Genomic DNA, 25,524 nt, shown 5'->3' with positions numbered 1-25,524 from the left:
GTGGAAAGAGCATGGGCTTCAGAGTCAGACATATGGGTTCGAATCCTGGTTCCACAGTTACTTTCTCTATATGACTTTGAGTAAGTTACTTAATCTCATCAAGACTCATTTACTTTAACTATTAATGTATGAAGATACTTCAGAGGGTTTTTTTGTTTTTTTGAGGTTTCTGTAAAATAAGGTTCCTAATATGGTTAGGACATATTAGATGCATAAAAATGTTAGTTTTCATTTTTTCTTTCCCTCATATCCACATTGTATATGTGTGCTTTAGCTTACTTTTACAGTACTTCATCTTTTTTTTTTTTTTTTTAAAGTTTATTTATTTTGAGAGAGAGAGAGTATGAGCAGGGGAGGGGCAGATAGAGGGGGAGAATTTCAAACAGACTCCAGGCTGTCAGCTCAGAGTCCAATGCAGGTCTTGAACCCACAAAAACTGTGAGATCATGACCTGAGCCGAAATCAAGAGTCAGATGATCAACCAGTGAGCCACCCAGGTGCCCCAACAGTACATGATCTTTTAAGACATTCTTTTTAGAGACTGATTTAGCATATTTCCAGAACACCAACAATGTACATTGCTTCATTGTAAACTTCACCAGTTTGATACTTGGAATCTTTGGAACTTTTCTTGAATTGCATCTTTTACCTCATTGTGCATGTTCTATTTTTTTTCTTTTCTTTTTCCCCCCTCTTATCCAAAAGAATCTGACCATCTTCCTGAAATTTTCCTCTTGTTACAGGATACTTTTAAATCCTAACTTAAACAGCCTATTTTAGTTACCCTTAACATAGCTAGCAGTAACTGAATAGCTAGCAGTAACTGAATTGAATGAATTGAACATTCTTAATATCAACTACTTAAAAAGGGGTGGGGTGGTTGGTGACATATTGCTGAGAAAGTCTGTTTTATTAAATGGCCTTTGTTCCAGGTCAATAGACTGTTATACACCTAGCTTCTTTTTTTTTTTTTTTTTTTTTTTTTTTGAGAGAGAGAGAGAGAGAGAATGTGTGAGCGGAGGGGTCTCAGGGAGGGGAGAGAATCTTAACTAGGCTTCACACTCACTGGAGAGCCCAACATGGTGCTCAATCCCGTGACCCTGGGATCATGACCTGAAACTGAAATTAAGAGTCAGAATCTCAACTGACTGAGCCACCCAGACACTCTGCATTTTTTTAAAAGTAGGCTGCACACCCAACTCATTACCCCAAGATCAAGAGTCACACGCTCTACTGACTGAGCCAGCCAGGCATGCCCCTACACCTAGTATGTTTAACCTCAGAATGGAAATGATTGATGATGGAACATTGTATAATGGCTCTTCCTGGCCACAGGTTTCTTCCTGGCCTGTGGTTTCAACATGTATGTCCCCAACTTATTTAACCAGGGAGAGCCAGTGGAATGGGCTAGGGTCTTAGAAAGTTATCAAAATAGTTTGTCATATGCCAGACTTTTCAGACATGTTCCATAACCAGGGTTCAGACCTTTTATGGTGTTTCTTCCTGGCCTCTCTGCGCTCACCCCTTTTCATAATTGTGTCTGTCTGGAGGAGCAAGGCCAATTCTTGACAGGTCTGTCTTCCAAGAGCTATTAAATCAGAAATAGAGTATCTCATGTGCTTTAAAACTTTGACAGTTAATCCAGTTTCTGTAATAAGTCAATGACAAGGAGAAAAAAAAAAAAAAAAAAAAACAGACAGTAGGGGGAACTGCTATAGATCAAGACTTAAGAGATTTGGCCAAATGTAATGTGAGGACTTAATTAGTGATTGGGTATTAGAAAATAAAATTAACATAAATTCTTTGTTAGGTGTGATAAAAATATTATGGTATGTAAGATGTCCACAAATTTTAGAAAGACATAGGGGTAAAATGACTCAATGATTCAGCAAAGAAGAGAGGGATAAAAAGAAAATTTGGCAAAGTCTTGATAGTTGTTGAATCTTCATGCTGGACATATGGGGTTCACTTTCCTTATTTTACTTGTATATTTTTTTCTATTAATAATTTTTGTTTGAAAAGCAGTCTATTTGCTTTTATCTTACTAAAGGAGAAAGGTTTTAACCAAATCTTCCTCTGAGAGACCATATATTATCTTCACTTTATTATACATTTAAACCAGAACATACCCATTAACCCTGCATAGAGTCACTATGGCTTTGGCTTCTCTCTTACCAGTGGTTGACTCCTTTTTCCATGTAATTTCCTTTTATCTAGCCAAACTTCTCTGTCTCCACCAATGTGGTCATTGGAAATAGAAATTTAAGAAGTCTTCTATACAGATCTAGGCTTGTTGACTTTCAAACTGGAATTCTTTCTTTTTACTCATCTGACAGTTTGTTCTTCCTGCTCCCCGACTCCCATGGTATATACAAATATACCATGTTTTGTATTTAATTCTGAGTTAGAAATACAAGGTTATTGTCAGCCATCCAGTGATTCTGAGTACTGTTTATAAATGACTCTTTGGGGATTTATATATTTCTCTAATTACTCATTTGTAGCTGAAGAAGAAGAAAATGGTCCTTTGGGGTTGAGGATTATGTATTTGTAATATTTAAATTTCAAGTAATTTCAAGCATTAATGTTTGCAAAGATTTTCTTTCTTTACCAGAGTGTATTGGCATTTATCCACTGACCATGTGACACATCTCTTAAGATGTGAACTCTGTAAGAGTGTGTTATGTTACATATGGCCGGAAAAGGACATACTAGAACTCATAACCTTGCTTTCAGGTTATCTGATTAAGTTGTTCATTATTTCACCTTTTTGTTGTTGTTGTTATTCTTTTTTAGAATCAGGATTTGTTTACTACATCGCAAAATAAAGAATTTGATCCCCTTGGTCCCCTGCCTCCTGGATGGGGTAAGTGACATGATTCTTTTTAATTGCATTTGGTCATTTTAAAAATCAGGTATTTATGGATGGTAGCCTGTTCTTGCCTGAATGAATGTCTGGAGGCTTTTTGGGTGTGTTAGTTTAATTCAGAGTGCCAAGTGGGTATTAAATTGCCCAAAAAGGCATTAAAGTTCAAGTTGACTTTCTTATTATAATTAACTTATATTGGAATTCAGAATTATTTTACTCTTTTAAAGGTTAAAAATATTTTACTCACTTAGCAATAAAAAGAAATGGATTATTGATACAGCAATCTGAATGGACCTCAAAGGCATTATGCTTAGTGAAAAAAACTCAATCTTAAAAGATTACATACTGTATGATTCATTTTATGTAATATTTTCAAAATGGCAAAATTACATAAGTGGAAAGCAGATTAGTAGTTGTCAGGAGCAAGAGCCAGTTGTAGGTGGGTGCAAATACAGGAGTTAATAATATAAGTAGTTCTTACGTGGTGGTGAAATAGTTCTGTATCTTAATCGTGGTAGTAATTACACGAGTCTATATATATATGGGTTAAAAGTGCACAGAACTATACATTCGTATTAATGAATTCAGCTTAAAAATTGGTGAAAATGGAATAAAGTCTAGAGTTAACAGTAACATACCAGTGTCAGTTTCCTGATTTCAATACCGTACTATGGTTATATAAGATATTACCATGGGGAAAAACTGGTGAAGGATCTGTGAGATTCTTGGAATGATTTATGCAACATCCTGTAATAATTATCTCAAAATAAAAAGCTTAAATATTTTGACCACATTTATGCTTCTAAAACACTGTTCATGGGTGCCTGGGTGGCTCAGTCTGTTGAGCGTCTGACTCTTCATTTCAGCTCAGGTCATGATCTTATGATGGTATCAAGCCCCTGCACTGACAGCAGGGAGTCTGCTTGGGATTCTCTCTCCTCCACCTGTGTGTGCGTGTGTGTGCATGCACGCATGTGCTTTCTCTCTTTCTCAAAATAAATAAACTAAAAAAATAAAAACACTGTTCAGAGTGGGTGAGTTGATGTAATCTTGAAAGAAAGTGAAAAAGGGAACATCTTATGCTGGTGACATTGTGCCTTGCACTGGTGGACATGGCATGTTCTATTAATTCAACTTTGTTAATAGATTTTAAGATGGGCCTACTCTACCAATTTTGTTTTATAGTATTATATAAGTCATAGCATAGTAGCAAGGTTCCAGAATAAACATGGCTTCATAGTTTTGCATGGAAGCCTGAAGAGAGTTTAGAAAGTAGAAAACAGCAAACCCATTTATGGAACTACTTGAAGTTTTATCTTTAAGAGCCACAGATATTTCATAATTTGGGGGCTAAATTCCAAAATTAATATTTCTAGATAGTCTTGTTGGGAGGCACTGGCCTTTAAAATACATTGCTCTAGCATTACTTTATTGAGGAATGGAGAAAAAAAATGATGTGTCAACATCACATGAATCTGGACAGTAAATGATACTGAATACTGTGAGAAGCCCCATTGCTCTTAGAGTTATTTATCTTTAACACTCTTGTGAGACAGATAAAAAATGTAATAGATCATACTTATAACTGTTATTGCTATTATCGTGTAACAAAGGGAGGGCATATGAAAGTGAACTGTGAATTTCTGTTTCACCAAAGCCTGGCAGTATGATAAGGAGTCTTGTGTGTGAGTTTCAGAGTGGAGAATACATGGTTGGTATGAAGTACTTTAGAAAAGGGGATGTTGCCTTTATGAAGCATATTGAACTAGACCTGTCAGATTGCATTCCTACACATGGATGATTTTCCCAGCTTTATTTCTAGAATTGTCATATGTCCATGTTACAGAGGAGAAATTGATGCACTGAAAGGATATATCTGAAGGTCATGTGTTATCCTCTTGATTTTATTGCAAATAAACCATGACCCAATTAGCTTTTGTCAGAAGCACAGACCATTTTACTCCTTCTCCAGAGCAGCTGTAGGAAAAAATGGCCCGTTGCCCATAGAAGCATGAATTGTTGGCTATGTTGCCTTTATTCAAAAAAGCTTTTCCTGCAGGTTGGTGCCTTTTGTATTTATTATTATCTTCATCACTAGGATCTTTTTCATTTTCACTTTAGCCAACAACACTTCCCTAAAAATACTGCCTCTAAAGACCCAATCCCAGGTTACCCAAGTTATCAGAATCTTGGCTTGCTTATTTTACATTCTGCTTATTTTTATGTTCACACTTCAGAAATTGAGGTATACCCCTCCTCCTAAATGAGTTTATGATCACCCTGTTACTTAGAACACTGCTTCATGACTCTCTGCCTTTGGGGCACATGCCTTATTTGTGGAACCAGTGACAACATTGGTATATTGTAACAGATGAAACTCTACCTGACATATCCTCAGGAGTGACCTAGGAAATAAAACCCCAACTTACAGCCTGTGTTTACATTCTGAAATTGACAGCATTATTTTTGTGACACAACATGTATTTTATTTTATTTTACTTTTTTAATTATTTTATCTTGAGAGAGAGAGCAAGGTGCCCCGACATAATATGTATTTGAAATCCAGCCTCCTCACCCTTTCAGACTTTTTTGTGCTTGGACTAGACATTACTGCCTCACAAGCTGACAGTGAAGACATGCAAACTAAAGAGGCTGGAGTACAAAGAATGCTTTGGTTCAACAATGTAGTCTAATAGGGCTTTGTGTAACTGGTTTTACCCATCAAGTCTAAAGATATTTTCTTATTTTGAGACTTGCTGTGGAAGAATATGTAGAACAGCAATAAGCTTCTGTTTTTTACTATTTTATTCAAGTCAAGAAGTACTCTGATCTGCATTCAGGTTTGATGTTCAGTAATCTCACTATTGTTTATCATGTGACTTCTTTCAACAAAGGAAGAAATCAACTCTGTAGCCCAGTACTCTCATTAAAAGCAGATGAGCCTTCAGTTTGCAAGTACATCCACCTTTTTGAATTTTGTTTTTCACAGTTTGTTCCAAGAATTGCTGGTATCAGCAGTGTATACTTAGAACATAGATAGAAAATCAGTTTTCTATTAAATTTATCCTGCCTCATGTTAACTTTTGAAGAGAAAATTGCTCATCCTGAAATCTGAACTTATATGGCAGCTATACATTTAGGGTATTACTTTTAGATTTAAAAAAATTACTTCAAAATTATATGAATACAAAAAAAGTACAGATTTTGCAAATATATTTAAAATTTTTAAATTTAATATGTCTGCCAAGAATATTAACTAATATTATCATGTAGCCAGCTATAGCACTGTGGATGCTTCTTTGTGCTTCAGAGACAGACTTAAAGTTGGTTACATTTTACACTGAAAATGCCATGAGCAGCAAGGCCAGTATTAATATTCACAATGTATCACAAGATGCAGAATCCCGTTTGTCTGTATATTATGCACGCTTGGGGTTCTATTTCCATTTTAGGCTCAAATGATGTAGAAAGTACCTGAGATGTCAGGATGGGGTTCATGATACTCACCAGCATACCCCTTCTAACCTCACATATCCTTACTCTACTCAAAATCATGAAATTAGTGCTGGAGATATAGTTAAAAGTTACCAAATACTAACTTGACATAGCTGTATAATCTGGCCTAAGATTTGTCCTGCAATAACTTGCTTAGAGAATGATTCAAGGGACCTAAATGTTACTTGAAAAATAGATATCAATTTTTCAAACCATATGAAATTAAAAATGGCTTTATCAGCTTGGGATTAACCTTAAAATTTTGTTTGAAATTGTTAACTTTTAGAAACTATGTTTTTTTAATGTTGGAATCCATTCTATATTCTTTACTACTTCACTTAATTCATTTTGAGACATCAAAAAAAAATTCAGGTACAGGAATTATCTTTTGATGAAGAATTAATTAGTAATAGAACAGAGAAGTCAATAGTTCAAAACAACAGACTTAAAAAATTTTAAACTATTTGGTTATTAAAAGAGAAAATGATATCTGCATGTCTTCTAAGCCCTAATGAGAAAGCTCAGGGATACAGGGAAAATTTTGTAGGATGGGATAAGAAAACAAGAAGAATCCTAAATAAAGCAAGAGGCAGACAGGGAAAGAAGTAGCAGTTTCAAAGCCAATATATTAAAGAACTGAGCACTCTGTCCAGCCTTTGTGTAGACAGTAGGATTTGGAAACTGAGTGTATTAACGAACAGAGTATATTTTGGAACACTGTCTTCCCTAGTTGAATAATGCCTAGCAATTAACAAAGAAACAAGTTGTGTCCCCCAACCATTATTATTTTAAGAAATGAGTTGATGGGGTATGCAAAAAAAATCCCTGAATAGAGACCTGAGTTTCCATTCTCTCACTGCTACTTAGTTCTGAGATTTTGGGCAGATCACTTAACCTATCCAAGTTTCCTTATCTTCCAGATAAACTGAAACCATCTACTCCTGGGACTGTTAAGGATAAAATGAGGTCATGTATGAAAAGTTAAAACGTTAATTATTCTTGCTGCCTTTGGTTAGATTGAACAGAAAGGTCCTGGGGGCAGGACATTGTGAATCAAATCTATTCAGTTTGTAGACTGTAATGATATTTTTATGACTCTAGCAAGTATATGAATTTAATACTCAAAGAATAAATCAAATCTTTTAAAGTTGTTATTTAAAAACTACAGGGGCCCCTGGGTGGCTTAGTCAGTTAAGTGTCCATCCAACTTTTGGTTTCAGCTCAGGTCATGATCTCACAGTTTGTGAGTTAGAGCCCTATGTCCAGCTCTGTGCTGAGAGTGTGGAGCCTGCTTGGGATTCTTTCTCTCTGCCCCTTCCCTTCTTTTGTATTTTCTCTCAAAAATAAACAAACATTAAAAATTAAAAAAAAAATTTTTTTTAATGCTTATTTATTTTTGAGAGAGAGAGACAGAGCGTGAGCAGGGGAGGGGCAGAGAGACACACACACACACACACACACACACACACACACACACACACACACACACACACAGAATCTGAAGCAGGCTCCAGGCTCTCAGCTGTCATCACAGAATCTGACACGGGGCTTGAACTCACGAGCTGTGAGATCATGACCTGAGCCAGACCTGAGCCTGAAGTCAGACGCTTTACCGACTGAGCCACCCAGGTGCCTCCCCGCCCCCATTTTAACTACAAAATCCATGCAATGACAAATGGGCAAATTCAGCACATTTTATTTTACTTTGTAGAAGACTATGCCAACTCTAACACTTCGCTTTTTTTTTTTTTTTAAGAGAAGAGAACAGACAGCAATGGTAGAGTATATTTTGTCAACCACAACACTCGTATTACACAATGGGAGGACCCCAGAAGTCAAGGGTAAGAAACTTTCAGTTACTAGTATATAGATAACCTCTTAAATATCGTACCCTGTTTCTGACTCAGTTATGAGAAAAATCAAGTTATGTGTTCTTTCCTCAAAGTTCTTAAACATTGCTCACCCATATACTTTAGAAAGAGAAAAAATTATATGATTTCATGTAATGAATGTGGCTTTCTTGAGAGTAGGGGAAAGAGCTTTCTGGTATATATAAATATACTGTGTATTCAAAGATTCTTATTTATAATTAGTAAGACTAGATTACTAATTCTAAAGCAGGGTTTTGCAACCTGGGATCACTGGACAGAATTCAGGGAATATGTGACTTAGGAGGGAATAAATACAGATTCAGTTTTACTAACCTTTACCTGAAATCAAGTGTTTCCTTCTGTTGTGATTGTAAACTGTAACCCTAGTAGAATTAGCAATGCCTAGGATTTTGCCATCATAGAAATCCTAGGTTTTTAATACCATATTGCAGTTGTTATAGTTATCTCAGAATACTGTTTACATAGATCATTGCAGGAACTTGCTAGTCAATATAGTAATGAAGAGACATATACTATTATTACAAGTTTGTCTTCTGTTATTGAAGTACGGTTGACATAAAATATTCTCTTAGTTTCAGGTGTAGAACATAGTCATTTGACATTTATATACATTATGAAATTATTACCACAATAAATCTCGTTATCCTCCTTCACCATACAAAGTTATTACGACATTACTGACTATATTCCCTTTGCTGTACTTGACATCCCTGTGACTTATTTTATAACTGGAAATTTGTATCTCAAAGATGAATTTCTTTTTAAAGTTTTGGTAACTGTGTATATACTTGCTTTTTTCTTTGTAGCATTATGTAACAGTATACGTATTAGTTTGCTAGAGCTGCCTTAACAAAGTACCACAAATTAAGTGGCTTCAACAATAGAAGTTAGTATCATAGTCCAGGAAGCAGGGTGTAGGCAGAGCTTTCCTCCCTCTGAAGGTACTAGAGAAGGATTTGTTCCAGACCCTTCTCCTAGTTTCTGATAGTTTGGTTTGTGGCAGCACAGCTGGAGTTTTCACATAGCATTCTTCAGGTCTGCATGTCTCAGTGTCCAAATTTCCCCTTTTTATAAGGATACCAGCCGTATTGGATAATGGCCCACTGTACTCCAGTATGATCTCATCTTAACTAATTATGTCTGCAATGACCCTGTTTCCAAATAAGGTCACATTCTGAGGTACTGAGGGTTAGTACTTCAATGTAGGAATTTGCAGGTGGACACAGTTCAGCTTATAATAAAATCTAATGTGCATTTATCAGACCACCTGAGGGTTCCACTCTGCAAGGGATGGAGGTTCTATAAATGGAACTTCTATAAAGTCAGAGAGCAGTCTCCACAAGATTGTTCTTACTTCACACCAATCGGGTACGAATTCAGGGGTTCCCACAACCACTTTCAGGTTTGATAACTCACTTGAGAGACTAGAACTCACTGAAGCTTGTTATACTCACAGGTACATTTATTGCAGGGAAAGGGTACAAATTACAGCCAACAGAAGGAAGAGATATAAGGGCAGAATGGGAGAGGATTCCAAACACCCAGAATTGATGTGAAACAGTATGCATGGAGTATTGCCAACCAGGGAATCTGAGTCTCTGATATCCAGAGTTTTTACTGGGACTCCCATCACATACTGCCTGCTTAGCTAACCTTTAGTCTCCAGCCCTTCCCCAGAGTTTGAGGTAATATAGTATCTTCGGTTTCTAGTTACTCCAGAGGTTGGAACTGATAAGGGGTGTCCCAAAGCCTCCATCATAAATCACATTGTTGACGGTCTGGTGTTCACAGTTCCCAAGCAAACAAAGATACTAATGACAGGCAGGACATTCCAGAGGCCTGGAGATCACCAGTAGTGGAGCACAGAGGCCAGATCTCTCTTTTGGTCTAATTTATTCTTCACACATTCTCTTCCTGAAAGTTTTAAGAAAAACTATTTCTGGATACTAACAAATCAACATTTTTTTATATTGTTGTGATATTTAACTTAAATATTTCAATTTCCCAAAAAGGAATAATTAAGAATTTCAAAGGTAACATTTTAAATTGCTCTTTAAAATTCTCTCTTGAAGGACAGAATAGACCATGTAACCTTTCTGTAATTTGCTACCATATTTTGTTCTTCCTTGGACCTTTAAAGTTTTAGAACTAAAGTGAGAATCATATTTTAATAAATAATACAAATGACTCAGTTCTATCCAGCTTGTTTTGTTTTCAAGACAACTTGTTACTGAGCCTATCTTGCAAATATAATTCTAACAAATAAGTGTTACCTTTAAAAAATTCTTGGTAGTCTATTTTATCTGACATTTCTATTCAGTTCTGTGAATAAAGCGAAATGTTCTTAACCCTTTGACATAGTTTACAAAATACTGTTCTAGAGAGTGGTTCTCGGCCTTTGTTTTTCTGAAGTACACTTGATGAAAATGACAGTCCTGCAGTAATAGTGGCTCTCTAAAACCAGTCAGCTTAAATACCTCCAACCCCTCCCTTTCTTCCTTTCTGATGAGAAGTTGAACATTTCTAGTTTTTTCTCTCTCACTAAACCCAACAGATGAGAAAATTGGAGCTATTACATCTAACTAGCAAAAAAGACTGGCTGCCATTAGGACAATACACAAACAACAAAGGAAGTGTTCACTAGTTCCCTACCCATTGTAGTGTAATATTAAAATTTTTTTCAATGTTTTTTTTTATTTTAGAGACAGAGCATGAGCAGGAGATGGGCAGAGAGAGAGAGAGAGAGAGAGAGAGAGAGAGAGAGAGAGAGAGGGAGACACAGAATCTGAGGCAGGTGACAGGCTCTCAGCTGTCAGCACAGAGCCCAACGCAGGGCTCAAACCCATGAACCATGAGATCATGACCTGAGCTGAAATTGGATGCTTAACCGACTGAGCCACCCAGGCGCCCCTAGTATAATACTTTAAAATGTAAACATTTCTGGGGTGCCTTGGTGGCTCAATTGGTTGGGTGTATGACTCTTGATTTCGGCTTAGGTCATCATCCTAGGGTCGTGGGATCAAGCCCCGCATTGGGCTTCATGCTGAGGGTAGAGCCTCCTTGGGATCTATCTCCCTCTGCCCCTCTCCCCTACTCACGTGCTTGCTCTCTCTAAAAAATAAGAATGTAAAAATTTCTTAGGTTCACTAGTAAGCAGTTTTGAATATTTATGCTAATGGCTTGATTATTTTAATGTGTAACAAATAAAAATTCACTGTTGCCTTCTAATCTGGTTTCTGTTTTAAAACATGTGGTATTGCAGGGTGGGAAGTTGTTACCAGACACATAAACTGAAAAAGTTGATAAATGCTATGCTAGCAGTATGAAGGAAGTACTTTGAGAGACCCAAAGATAATGAGTAGTATATAGTAAGAGGAATACTCATAGTTAACAATTTGAAGGCTTACTATGTGCCAACACTTTTTACTTGTATTGTCTCATTTATTCCTCTTACAGTCTTATTACACAGACTTTTTTTTTTTTTTTTTTTTTTTAACATTTTTTATTTATTTTTGGGACAGAGAGAGAGACAGAGCATGAACGGGGGAGGGGCAGAGAGAGAGAGGGAGACACAGAATCGGAAACAGGCTCCAGGCTCCGAGCCATCAGCCCAGAGCCTGACGCAGGGCTCGATCTCACGGACCGCGAGATCGTGACCTGGCTGAAGTCGGACGCTTAACCGACTGCGCCACCCAGGCGCCCCTACACAGACGTTCTTAACAAACTGAAGTTTAGACAGATTAAGCGAAGTCTAATGATAGGTATCAAAGAAGTGGTTAGAAATACTTAAAGAACAGTTGAGTTGCCTTAACAAAAGGATAATTAAGATATTCTGGACAAGGGGAAAGGCTTCACTTGGAGGTGTGACTGATCATGTCTTATTTAGGGAAATGGTGCATAGCACTACACTGAAATCACAGGGTTTGTGAAAGGGAGTTGGAGGTAGAATGCAGGGTTAAACCTGAAAGGGAATGTTGAGGGCCGAGTGAGTGCCAGGTGGAGTTCAGGGCTCCTTGCTAGTGGTGAACAATGGATATAACTTTAAGGAGAGAACTAATTTGATCGGATCTCTGTTTTAGTATTCTGTCAGCAATATGAAGTATGTGTAGGACCAGAGTGAGACTAGAGGCAGGAAAACCAGTTTGGTGGCTACTGTGAAAGTTGAGAAGAGAGATGAATAATGCCGAGATAAGGATGTTCTTGGGGATTGAAAACAGTAATGAATATGAGGCTTCAAAAGCAGAATGGGCAGAACTTGGCTACCAAAAGATGTTTAGGTGGCTTATTGGAATATAGGCTAATTAGATAGCTGAAAACTGAGTAGTGGTTCCATGAACCCATTGACAGGTTTAACATGCTTGTAGGATATCTAGATAGAGAAGTCTAGTAAACTACGGGGAACACTGGACTAAATGATCTGAATGATGCTCCATTTATGGGTAATTTTTGTTTTGTGTACTTGAGAAACAAACAGCTCTTCAACACTTTTTATTTGTATTTTTTCCTACGTTTTGTAGTCAATTAAATGAAAAGCCCTTACCTGAAGGCTGGGAAATGAGATTCACAGTAGATGGAATTCCATATTTTGTGGACCACAATAGAAGAACAACCACCTATATTGATCCCCGCACTGGAAAATCTGCTCTGTAAGTTTTCTAAACATCGTAGATTAAAAGTAAAACTGATTACTGAGATTTTGTTATAAAGATTTTAATTAGCAAGGAGTGCAAATCTTACTGTTTCTTGAGTTGGCTTGCCCACAGGCCATTGTCCACTAAATATTTTGTATTTTTATTGTCCTCTTGAATAATTTCTCCTAGAGACCTTTCATATTTGTTAACGGTTCACACAGCACTAAAAAGACTATTTAAAAATTATCAGTACAATACTGCTCACCAATTAATCCCTGATATCTGATGCCTGCTTTCTTTCATTTCCATTACCTCTAACTTAAAAGTTCCTGTTACTTTGTTCTTTTCTTTTCCTTTTTTGAAAAGTAACTTTGTGTTTAGTTCTGCTTAATGTGTTTTGTTTAAGGTATTTTTGTGTGTGTGGCAAAGTACATTCACTTTGTTGCACAACCATCAATACCATCCACCTCCAGAACATTTTTATTACTCCATACTGGAACTCTGTACCCATTAAACCATAACTTTCCCGTCTTCTTCGTCCCTCAGCCCCTGATAACTCCTGTTATACTTTCTGCCTCTATGAATTTGACTACTCATATAAGTGGAATCATGGTATACGTGCTTTGTGACTGACTTATTTCACTTAGTATTGTCTCCAGGGTTCATCTGCGTTACCGTTTGTATCAGAATTTCACTACTTTTTAATGCAGAATAATATTTTATTATGTGTGTATACCACATTTTATTTATCCATCTGTTCATGGACTTTTGGGTTGTTTCCATCTTTTGACAATGTGAGTAATGCAGCAATGAATGTGAGTGTACAAATAATCTGTTCAGGTTATTGCTTTCACTTCTTTTGTGTATATATTCAGAAGTGGAATTACTGGGTCAATGGTAATTCTGGGTTTTTGTTTGTTTTTGATTTTGGGGTTTTTTTTTCTTTTGAGGCACTTCCAGACTGTTTTCCAAAGTGGGTACACCATTTTGCATTGCCACCAAAAGTGCACACAGGTTCCAGTTTTTCCACATCCACACCAACAGTTGTTACTTTCTGTTTGCTTGATTTTTAAAAATGTCAACTTCAGGGAATGAAGTAGCTCATGTGCTGATTGACCAAATATTTGTGTATCTTCTTTGAAGAAATGTCTATTCAACTTCTTTGCCCATTTTTTGAATCCGGTTGTTTGGTTTTTTTATTGTTGCATTTCAGAAGTTCTGTATATTCTGGCTATTAGTCCCTTGTCACATATATCATTTGCAAATATTTTCCCTATTCTGTGCATTCACTAAAGTGTTAGCTCTTAGATGTAGGTTTTGGGTCCATTTTTAGTTAATTTTTATTCATGGTGTTAGCAAAGGGTCTGACTTCTCTTTTTTAGCAAGTAGATATCCAATTTTCCCAACACCATTTGTTGAAAAGACCATCTTTTTCCCCATTGAATGGTCTTGGCACCCTTGTCAAGAATCTTTTGCCATGTATACGCAAACGTTTATTTCTGGACTTTCTATTCCATTGGTCAGTATGTCTGTCTTTATCCTAGTACCATATTGTTTTGATTACTATAGGTTTTACTAAATTATGAACTCATCCACGTTCTTTTTTGATATTGCTTTGGCTTTTCAGGATCCCTTTAGATTTCATATGATTTTAGGATAGATTTTTCTGTTGTTGCAAAAAAAATGTCACTGTGATTGAGATTGCATTGAATTTGTAGTTCTCTTGGGTTTGTTTTGACATCTTAACAGTAGTACATCTTCTAAGCCATGAACATAGGGTGTCTTTACATTTATTTGTTTTCTTTAATTTCTTTCACCAATGTTTTTGTAGTTTTCCAGCGTCCAAGTCTTTTACCTCCTAGGTTTAGTTTATTCGTGAGTTGTTTTTGTTTTTTTTTTTTTTGCTATTTGTAAATGGAATGGTTTTCTTAACTTTCTTTTCAGATTATTGATAGTGTAGAAATGCAACTGATTTTTGTGTTGTTTTGTATTCTACTTTGCTCAGTGTACCTACTCTAGTAGTTTTTTTTTTTGTCTGGAATCTTTAGATTTTCTTAATATAAGATTATACAATCTTCAAACAAAGATAAATTTTACTTCTTCCTTTACAATTTGGATGTCTTTTGTTTCTTTTTCTTGCCTTTCTTCAGGGCAAGAAACTCTGGCTAGAACTTCTAATATTATGTTGAATGGAAGGGAAAGCAGGCATCCTTGCCTTGTTCCTGACCTTTGAGGGAAAGCTTTCATTTGATGTCAACTGTGGGATTTTCATATATGGCCCTTATATTGAGGTAGTTTCCTTCTAGTCCTAGTTTGTTGAGTATTTTTTACCATAAAAGGATGTTAAATTTTGTCAAATGATTTTTGGAGTTTTTTTGCCTCGAGATGATCATGTGAGTTTTTTTTTTTTTTTTTTTTTGGTGTTTGTTACTAATGTATGCTGTATAGGATTGATTTTTCACATGTTGAACCATCCTTGCATCCCAAGAGCAAATCCCACTTGGTCAAAGAGATTAAAATATTAATCCTTTTAATATACTAGTGAATTCAGTTTGGTAATATTTTGTTGAGGACTCTTACATCAGTGTTTGTAAGAAGTACTGGTCAGTAGTTTTCTTGTAGTGTCTCTGGGCACAGTTAGTCTCTCATTACTTCTTAATTTTATAATTTTTGCTTATTAAAAACCTTCATGTTTAAAGCAAAAACCAGAAATTCAGGCCAATTGGGTATTAGCAAAATTGAAATTTATTTAGATATGTTAAGTAAATAATAGATACTTTTTGTATCATTCATTTTTAGTTTCAGTTAAGTTTGGGTACATATAACAAAACCATAAAACCATAGTGTTTTATTTAGGATAGAAATATATTTCTTTCCATCATTAAGCACACTGTTAATAATCCATGGCTCAATGAAGTCATGAGAAATTAGAAAACATATTGTACTTAATGATAATAAAAACACAACATATCACAATTGATGGGGTTTAAAAAAATCATCCTCAGGGCCCCTGGGTGGCTTAGTCGGTTAAGCATCCGACTTCAGCTCAGTTCATGATCTCACACTACATGAGTTCGAGCCGTGCATCAGGCTCCGTGCTGACAGCTCAAAGCCTGGAGCCTGCTTCGGATTCTGTGTCTCCCTCTCTCTCTGCCCCTCCCCTGTTCATGCTCTGTCTCTCTCTGTCTCAAAAATAAAAAATAAAAACATTTAAAAAAAAAATCATCCTCAGAGGAAAATATATTGCTTTATATAGAATTAGATTATAAATAAGAAAGGTATAAAATCAGTGATCACTGCTTTCACCTTAAGAAACTAGAAAAAAAAATTAAGCCCCAAATAAGCACAAGAAAGGAAATAAGCATAAAAGCAGATATTAATGAAATGAAAACGAAACAGTAGAGAAGTCAGAGCTACAAGTTGGATCTTGGAGAAGATTAATAATAATCCCAGGATGCCTGCGTGGCTCAGTTGGTTGGGTGTCCAACTCTTGGTTTCTGCTCAGGTCATAATCTCATGGTTCATGAGTGTAAGCCACGTGTTCAGGCTCTATACTGACAGCAGAGAGCCTGCTTGGGATTCTCTCTCCCTCCCTCTCTGCTCCTCCCCTACTTTCTCAAATAAATATATAAACATTAAAAAATATTATCAGTAACCCCTAGTACACCTGAGGATGAAAAAAAAACACAAATTACTAATATGAAAGTGAAAGGACGTCACTACCTATCCTACACACATTGAAAGATAACTAAGTGTGTACTTGAACAACTTTATGCCAAGAAATTAGATATTTTAGGTCAAATGGGCAAATTCCTGGAAAGATACAAGTTACCAAAATGAACACAAGAAGAAATAGTAAATCTAAATAACCCTATATCTAGTAAAGAAATTGAATTCATAATTAAACAGTTTCCCACAAAGAAAGGTCTGAGCTAGATGGCTTCTACTGGTAAATTTTATCAAAACTATGAGTAATAAATAATATCAATCCTATTCAAATTTTTTTCATAAAATATAAGCGATTGGAACACTTCCCAACTCATTTTATGAGGCTCCTATAAGTCCTGATGGCAAAATCAAACAAGAATAGTATAAAAAAATTACTGGCTAATATTTCTATGAACATAGGTATAAAAATCTTTAACAAAATAATGGCAAATTAAATCCAGCAAACTATAAAAAGGATATTACATTATCATCATATCAGATTTATTCCAGGATAGCAAGATTGGTTTAATATACAAAAACCAATTGATATAATTCACTACATAAACATATTAAAGGAGAAAAATCATCATTTCAAGAAAGCACTTGAGAAAATAAAATGCCAGTTTATGATAAACTCTCAGCTGCCTTGGAAACTTTGATACATCATCTCAATGATAAAATACCTCTTAAGAGCAAGAATAAGACAATAGCTACTGTCACTACTTCTTTCACCATTGAATTGGTAGTTCTATGAATTAAGAGAAAGAAATACAAGATAGATTGGGGGCACCTGGATGGCTTAGGTAAGCATCTGACTTGATTTTGGCTCATTGAGCCTGGTGTTGTGCTCTGCACTGAGTGGGGAGCCTGCTTGGGATTCTCTCCCTCTCTCTGTCTTCCCCCCACCCCCGAAAATACATAAGTAAACCTTTTTTTTAATAATTTTTTTTTAAGTTTATTTATTTATTTTGAGAGAGTGCACACGTGAGCAGGGTTGGGGCAGAGAGAGAGAATCCCAAGCAGGCTCCATACTGTCAGCGCAGAGCCCAGTTGGGGCTCGAACTCATAAACCCTGAGATCATGACATGAGGTGAAATCAAGAGTCGGATGCTTTACCAACTGAGCCACCCAGGCGCCCCATATAAGTAAAATTTTGGGGGGGGGGGTGCGCCTGGGTGGCTCAGTCAGTTGGGTGTCCGACTTTGGCTTAGGTCATGATCTCGCAGCTGGTGAGTTCGAGCCCCATGTCGGGCTCTGTGCTGACAGCTCAGAGCCTGGAGCCTGCTTTGGATTCTGTGTCTCCCTCTCTCTCTGCTCCTCCCCCACTCGTTCTCTGTCTCTCAAAAATAAGTAAACATTTTAAAAAAATTTTTTAAATAAGTAAATATATATTTTTTAAAGATAGATAGGGGGCACCTAGGTGGCTCACTCGGTTGAGTGTCCAACTTCAGCTAAGGTCATGATCTCGCAGTTCATGAGTTTGAGCCCACGTCAGGCTCTGTGCTGACAGCTCAGAGCCTGGAGCCTACTTTGGATTCTATGTCTCCCTCTCTCTCTCTGCCCCTCCCCCATTCATGCTCTGCCCCTATGTCTCTCAAAAATAAACGTTAAAAAACAATTTTTTTTAAGATATATAGATTAGAAAGGAAGAAGTAAAGCTATTTTTTTTCATAGAGATAGCATAACTGTGTACCTAGAAAATCATAAGGAATCTAGAAAAAACTAGTAGAACTAGTAAGTGAATTTAATAGTGTTACTGGATACAAAGTCAATAGACAAAATCAGTTGCATTTTTTTTTAAGATTTTATTTTTAGGTAATGTTACACCTAGTGCGGGGATCAAACTCACAACCCCAAGATCAAAAGTCACATGCTCTACCAACTGAGCCATCAGGTGCCCCTAGAATCAAGTATTTCTACATTGAACATTTAGAAAATGAAATTAAAAGAATTCTAGGGCTTGCTTGGAAGCTCCATGGTGTCATTAGTGATCTAGGCTTCTTTCTTTGTGTTCTACCATTCCACACCGTGGGCTCTTTTCTCAAGGTTACCTCATAGTGTGTGATAGCTGCTAAAACTTCAGCTATCATAGTCGCACTGCAGCCTGGAATATGGAGGAAGAACAAACTGGAGCAAGAAAAAAATCCCTTTCCAGCTTTCTTTGCTCTCTGTAAAAGAGCCTTCCTAGAAGTCCTATATAACATTTACAGTTCTTTAGCCATGGTTAAGTCACACAACCATTCTGGGAAATGTGTCTTTATTCTAGGTAGCAGTCTGCCCAGGTAGATACCAGGAGTCTGATTTAAGGACAAAGGAAAGAAGGGATTTGGGGATAGGCAACTTTCCCAGATACAACCTCCTTTATTTAGTCCTGTTGGATTTTTCTCTATATAAAAGAAAATCCCACAACAATGTCTTTAAAAAGATCTGAATTTCTGTCTCTTTCTTAAAACTAGTCCTGGGAATTTTTTTTTTTTTTTTTAAGGTGGTGTTAAGAGTATGCTGTGCTACGTTATTTTTATATTTGACTCAGTACTGAAGGGGTGTGGTATTTTGCTTTCCTTCAATATATCATCTTACAGGCTGCTATATATGTATGTCATATTAACATTCCTCCTCAGAGACAATGGACCACAGATAGCCTACGTACGGGACTTCAAGGCAAAGGTTCAGTATTTCCGGTTCTGGTGTCAGGTTAGTTTCAGAACTTTTCTATACCCCCTTTTCTTTGTTATGTTGCTTACATTACACAGTGATTGTGAAAATAATTAACTCCTAGAAGAACTGGGAAAATAGAAAGCATTGGAATCTCTCTTCTCTATTTTTAGGGCAAAGAAATAGATTTATCAGATTATTTGTGGCTTCTGTTGTCCAGAAGAATAAATTTGAAATAGTTTGAGTAAAAAAACTGTTCTCCTTTCAGTATCCATAATTTTCAGATGGCAGCCATCTTCAAACAAATGAGTTAAAACATTTTGTGATTTATAGATTGTAACCATCCCCTTTCATATTTAACATTTGGTATAAATGATTTTGATATATATAATTAAGAGGGGAGAAGACTTTGTTTTTTTGTTTTTTTAATTTTAATTTTTTTAATTTATATCCAAATTAGCGTATAGTGCAACAATGATTTCATTACATTCTATTTCGTTACATTCTATTTTTCCTGGGTATGGTCAATTATTTCTGATATATAAATAAATACTTGCTGAATTAATGATTTCTTTATGGGCTCTTAAAATGTACTAGTCAAAGTGTTACTATAATGAATATTTATAAACTTCAAACTTGTAATTAACAGGGCCCATACAAGCAAGAATAATCTAAATTAGCTTTTTGAAAATATTTATTTGACCCATTAAGCACTGCATCTGAGATCTTTTCTTTTATTTCTTATTAAATGATCTTAATTAGCATGAATGCTCACAAATGCATGGTTAAACATTATTGAAATAAATTCATATTCATAGTCTACTTTTTTCTGTAAACAAAGATAAAAAGTAAATAAAACTTTACCCTTTTAGTTTTTCGATAGGCCATTTTAAGGTGAGAGTTGACTTAAGTCATTCTTATGTTTCAGCAACTGGCAATGCCACAGCACATAAAGATTACAGTGACAAGAAAAACATTGTTTGAAGATTCCTTTCAGCAGGTACTTTTTGTTTGTTTGTTTGTTCATTTTTAAATTGTTTAATGTTTATTTTTGAGAGAGACAGAAAGTGCAATCAGGGGAGGGACAGAGAGAGGGGGAGACACAGAATCCGAAGCAGGCTCCAGGCTCTGAGCTGTCAGCACAGAGCCCAATGTCGGGCTTGAACTCATAACCCATGAGATCATGACCTGAGTCAAAGTCGGTCGCTTAACCAACTGAGCCACCCAGGTGCCCCTACAGGTACTGGTTTTTATCCACTCGAGGGTTTGCCCCATGGCTGCCAGCCCAGAGCCACTTTTGGTTCCAAATCTAAACAGTTTGAACTTTTTGAATTGGAGTCCTTAAATTAAGTATTGCCAGCTGCATTAGTACTTAAGATTTAGGAACATGTAGATAGATCTGTATGTGTATATGTCCTGTACTTTTGAAATGTCAGAGTAATTTTTTTTTTTTTTTTTAACATTTATTTATTTTTGAGAGACAGAGTGAGACAAAGCGTGAGCAGGGGAGGGGCAGAGAGAGAAGGAGACACAGAATCCGAAGCAGGCTCCAGGCTCTGAGCAAGCAGTTAGCACAGAGCCTGACACGGGGCTCGAACCGACAAACTGTGAGATCATGACCTGAGCTGAAGTCGGACACTCAACCGACTGAGCCACCCAGGCACCCCAAAATTTAATGTTTGTTTATTTTTGAGAGAGAGAGCAGGGGAGGGGCAGAGAGGTAAGGAGACATAGAATCCGAAGCAGGCTCCAGGCTCTGAGCTGTCAGCACAGAGCCCAGGTGGGGTTTGAACTCATGAACCATGAGATCATGACCTGAGTCAAAGTTCAATGCTTAACCACTGAGCCACCCAGGCGCCCCCGAAATGTCAGAGTAATTACAAGCGATGAGTTTCAGGTCTTTAAGCTATGTGTTTGGTTTGAAATAGATATTTGAGTAAGAAAATAGGCTTTTGGTAGACAAAAAGTCTGGAAATATCCATATGAACATTATCGGATGGGTAGAAAGGAAGAGGGGAGAAGACTTTGTTTTTTTGTTTTTTTAATTTTAATTTTTTAAATTTATATCCAAATTAGTTAGTATATAGTGCAACAATGATTTCAGGAGTAGATTCCTTAATTCCCCTTACCCATTTAGCCCCTCCTCCCTCCTACAACCCCTCCAGTAACCCTCTGTTTGTTCTCCATATTTAAGAGTTTCTTATGTTTTTGTCCCCTTCCCCGTTTTTATATTATTTTTGCTTCCCTTCCCTTATGTTCATCTGTTTTGTATATTTTTACAATACCCATTTGTTATTCACAATTAAAAAACATTTTTTTATGTAGGAAAGAAATTGGTCTTTGGTTACAATACCAAAATAAAAAGTATTTTTTCAGAAGTAGTCAACAAATTTTTTTATTGCCCTCAGAACCCAAGTCAATTTACTCTTACCTTTATCTTGCAACTTAACACCAACTGCAAATAAATGTTAAGTGATTTGGTTGTAAGGAAGATTAAAATGACTAATGAAAAACTATCTTAAAACACAAACATCTACTTAGTCCTAATTTTATAAAGCCAGATATGGATGTGATTTTTTTAATGTTTATTTATTTATTTTGAGAGGAGAGAGAGCAAGCTAGTGAGCACAAGTGAGGGAGGGGCAGAGAGAAAGGGAGAGAGAGATTTCCAAGCAAGCTCCATGCTGTCAGTACAGAACACAACACAGGGCTCAAACTCACAGACCACGAGTTCATGACCTGAGCCGAAATCCAGAGTCAAGTGCTTAACCCGACTGAGCCACCCAGGCACTCCTGGACATAATTTTTTATTATCAAGCCCATGTGATAATTGTGGCAGTTACAGCTTCAAAATGAATGCAGAGGGAAAAGAGATTATCTGAGATGGTTGACAGATTGGCTGAGGTACCTGGCTACTTGGTTTCAGAAACAGTAATGTACATTTCCTAATGGAACCTCAATAATTATCATTGAAGGGTAAAGCCAATTGGCATACTCCTAAGTGGGAGCAGATAACTTTTTAGCAGCAGAGCTTGACTAAGAGCATTTTGAGAATTATGAATGATTCTCTTGATCTGATGTAGGTTTCCAAGGCCATTCCCCACCCTAGTCATTACCTACTTCTGATTTTCATATTCATAACAACTGTGTAGTCAATCTCTGGTGGGCTGGTTTCTTGTAACATAACTTACTATTGTAGTGTTAAAAAGATGCAAAACGTCTTTAAATGTTTTAAATGATTAAATGTCCCTTAATTTTTTGACTTTTGAAACCTAAAGACTATTGCAGAATGACAGACCAGGTGGTACTAAACAGTTGTTTAAAATTGTCACTATAGGAACACCTGAGTGGCTCAGTCGGTTAAGCATCCAACTTTTGATTTCGGTTCAGGTCAGGATCTCATGGTACATGTGTTCAGGCTCCACACAGAGCTCTGCACTGGCAGCATGGAGCCTGCTTAGGATCTCTCTCCCTCTCTCTCTGCCCCTCCGCTGCTCATGCTCTCTCTGTCTCTCAAAATAAATAAACATTTAAAAATAAAATTGTCACCCTAGATTTGACATCCATCAAATAAATGTCCAAAGTTTGGGAAAAATTTGATTGCTTTGGAAGAAAGACAAATCTGATAGCAAAATTAGCATCAAATGTTCTTTCTAAGTGGTAAAGTTGTTTTGCAGTAGTGTTTTTGCTCATGGGGGAAAATTTTTTTACTTAAAAAATTTTTTTAATATCAGTCATTTATTAGAAGTTACTACTTAAAAGTAGTTTTTCCAGGGAACAGCAAGTCTTCAGGTATCAGACACAGGACAAAAAGAACAACCAGAATTTCCAGGGGAACAGTCTCAGATTTGGGGGAATAACAAGAGAAATCAGTAACAGCCATAGGTTTGGGGGAGCAGCCACAGGGACAAGGAATAGCCCAAGGGAGCAAGAAACAAACAAACCAATAAAAAGAAATGTTTTAACCTTTAATATCTTTCATTTGCAGTGCTATATAGCTAATATACTATTTGTAGAATATTTGTCATAAGCATTGAATTTTTTTGCTACATCAGGGATTTTTTTTTTAGTGGGATATGAATTCATGTAACTAATGTATATGTTTTGTGGGAACTGAGCCCTGGCATAAGCAGGTTACTTACTGAGCCTCTCTGGATATTTAAATGTAAGAGTTCATTCTACTTTCATAAAATAGAGATATTAAATCCTCTTTTTGTCCAGGTCCGGTTACTTTTATTCTAAGAGTAATACTTATAATGTTCTGTTGGCCCAATTTTAGTCAAGTAATTACATAGTTTTACAAAGAAAAAACCCAAATGATCTATCTATTCATTATAGTTCAGTAATGGTGCTGCCCTTCAAATATGAAGATGATCTTATTAACCACTATAGTAGGACACAGAATTTGAGTATTTTTCCAGGTATTTATAAGTTTCCATTTCCAAAGTTAACTATATTCTTTCTTCAGCCACTGGTTTTCATTTCCAGGTTAGCCAGTTGCTAACATGTGTACCTTTTAGCTGTAAAACAAACCCAAACTTAACCAAACCAAGTGGTTTTTCCACTTGGACCATGCCCATGGTTACTCTGCTCTAAGCAAGTGACAGAAGCAACTTTGTAAGTCAAAAGTAAGATTTTTTAGGGGAGCCTGGGTGGCTCAGTCGGTTAAGCATCTGACTTTGGCCCAGGTCATGATCTTGCAGTCCGTGGGTTCGAGCCCCACATCGGGCTCTGTGCTGACAACTCAGAGCCTGGAGCCTGCTTCAGATTTTGTGTCTCCCTCTTTCTTTGTCCCTCCCCCACTTACCTGTGCGTTCATGCTCTGTATCTATAAAGTATATTAAAGTATAGAGGTGTATAATACATAAAACATAAAACTTTAATTTATTTTCTGTATATGTGGTATTGACTAAACCACAAACATCCTTCTATGTCGTGGGGAATTTAAGTTACCTATAATGAAGAACATTTCAAACCTGGAAGTGGTAGAATGGTGTGTCAACAACTGCTTTTACCAATTCTTTTACTTTATTGTTTTGTAGATAATGAGCTTCAATCCCCAAGATCTGCGAAGACGTTTGTGGGTGATTTTTCCAGGAGAAGAAGGTTTAGATTATGGAGGTGTAGCAAGGTAGTGATAATATGAATACTCAGAACTTAGTTCCTTTCTTCCAAAGGTATCATTACACTTTGCTTGCAAGTATTTTCTCAATCTTGTATTTCAGGAAAACGAAATGTAGCAAATTATTGTACCTTTATTATGCTGTAGCTATAGAATTTCAGCAAATGCTAATTCAGCATTTTCTAAGGTGCTGCAAGTTGATTTCCCCCACATCATTCATTTTAATCCTCAGGATAACCCTGTGAGATAGAATTTTACAAGTAATAATGAAGTTTAGAGACTCACCTAAGGCATGTAACTAAGCTCTAGAACCTGGATGTAAGCTTTGAATCATCAAACCAGAAGCCAGTGTTCAGTCTAGCACTTCGTGTCTGTTCCACAGAGCATACAAGGTCCTGTAGCAATCAGGTTATTTTCCCCATCACAGATTACTGATACAGATAATGGCCCTTCAATTCCCAACTGAGATTAATATATTTGTTTTAAGAATACAGAGGGCTATGTAAAATAGTTAAAATTTTTAAATTCAGCTCTCTTAATATTGGAGCTTCTAATCAAACCCTAGAAGATTGACTCAAGTAAGAAATTCCTTTGCTTATTCATAACATAACAATCTAGCACATCAGATTAAATATCTGTATAGCAGTGGCAGTGTGGAAAGCAAGGACTTGGAGTCAAAACTGGATTTGAATCCTTTTTCTGCACTTAGTAGTACAACCTAGGGCAAGTATCTTCATCTGTAAAATGAGAATAGTCATATCTACTTTTCTAGGATTATTGTGAAGAGTAAAAATAGTGTTTATTAATGACTTAGTTCAGACCCTCTGTTTTTGTATGTTTACTGAATGATGGCTACATTTTAGTAGTTCTTATTTATGAATATATTAAAGTTCACATTTAAGAATGTGTGAAGTAATCACTGGGAAATAATAAATGAGTAGAAACATTTAATTTTGTACAAGTTAAAGCTATTTCAGGAGGAGGGCAATCATTTATTCTTAATTAGAAAATCAAATAGTGTTAATAAGTAGAAGTAGCATTATCATCAGAGGCCATGAACTTTCCTACAGGAAAAGAAATCTCAGACACACCTGTATTGTCCCAAATCGATTCTGCCTACTGTTATATTAGGCCCATCCAAGTTACATAGTC

General features: G+C 36.4%; 1 protein-coding gene across 3 annotated transcripts in view; it reads left to right on the top strand.

The window, feature by feature from the left end:
- The window catches only part of ITCH (itchy E3 ubiquitin protein ligase), a 142,486-nt gene that overhangs the window by 98,799 nt on the left and 18,163 nt on the right, over positions 1-25,524 (top strand). For all 3 annotated transcript variants that reach the window (XM_042980570.1, XM_042980571.1, XM_042980572.1), the window contains 6 exons: positions 2,797-2,866; positions 8,121-8,205; positions 12,774-12,902; positions 19,217-19,289; positions 20,179-20,250; positions 24,293-24,381. In XM_042980570.1, coding sequence (XP_042836504.1) covers positions 2,797-2,866; positions 8,121-8,205; positions 12,774-12,902; positions 19,217-19,289; positions 20,179-20,250; positions 24,293-24,381 — 518 coding nt within the window. The remainder of the gene's footprint in view (positions 1-2,796; positions 2,867-8,120; positions 8,206-12,773; positions 12,903-19,216; positions 19,290-20,178; positions 20,251-24,292; positions 24,382-25,524) is intronic.

This window comes from Panthera tigris, chromosome A3, assembly GCF_018350195.1.
Source record: "Panthera tigris isolate Pti1 chromosome A3, P.tigris_Pti1_mat1.1, whole genome shotgun sequence".
NCBI lineage: Eukaryota > Metazoa > Chordata > Mammalia > Carnivora > Felidae > Panthera > Panthera tigris.
Note: the sequence above shows the minus strand (reverse complement) of the source record. Positions and strands in the feature narration are given on the sequence as shown.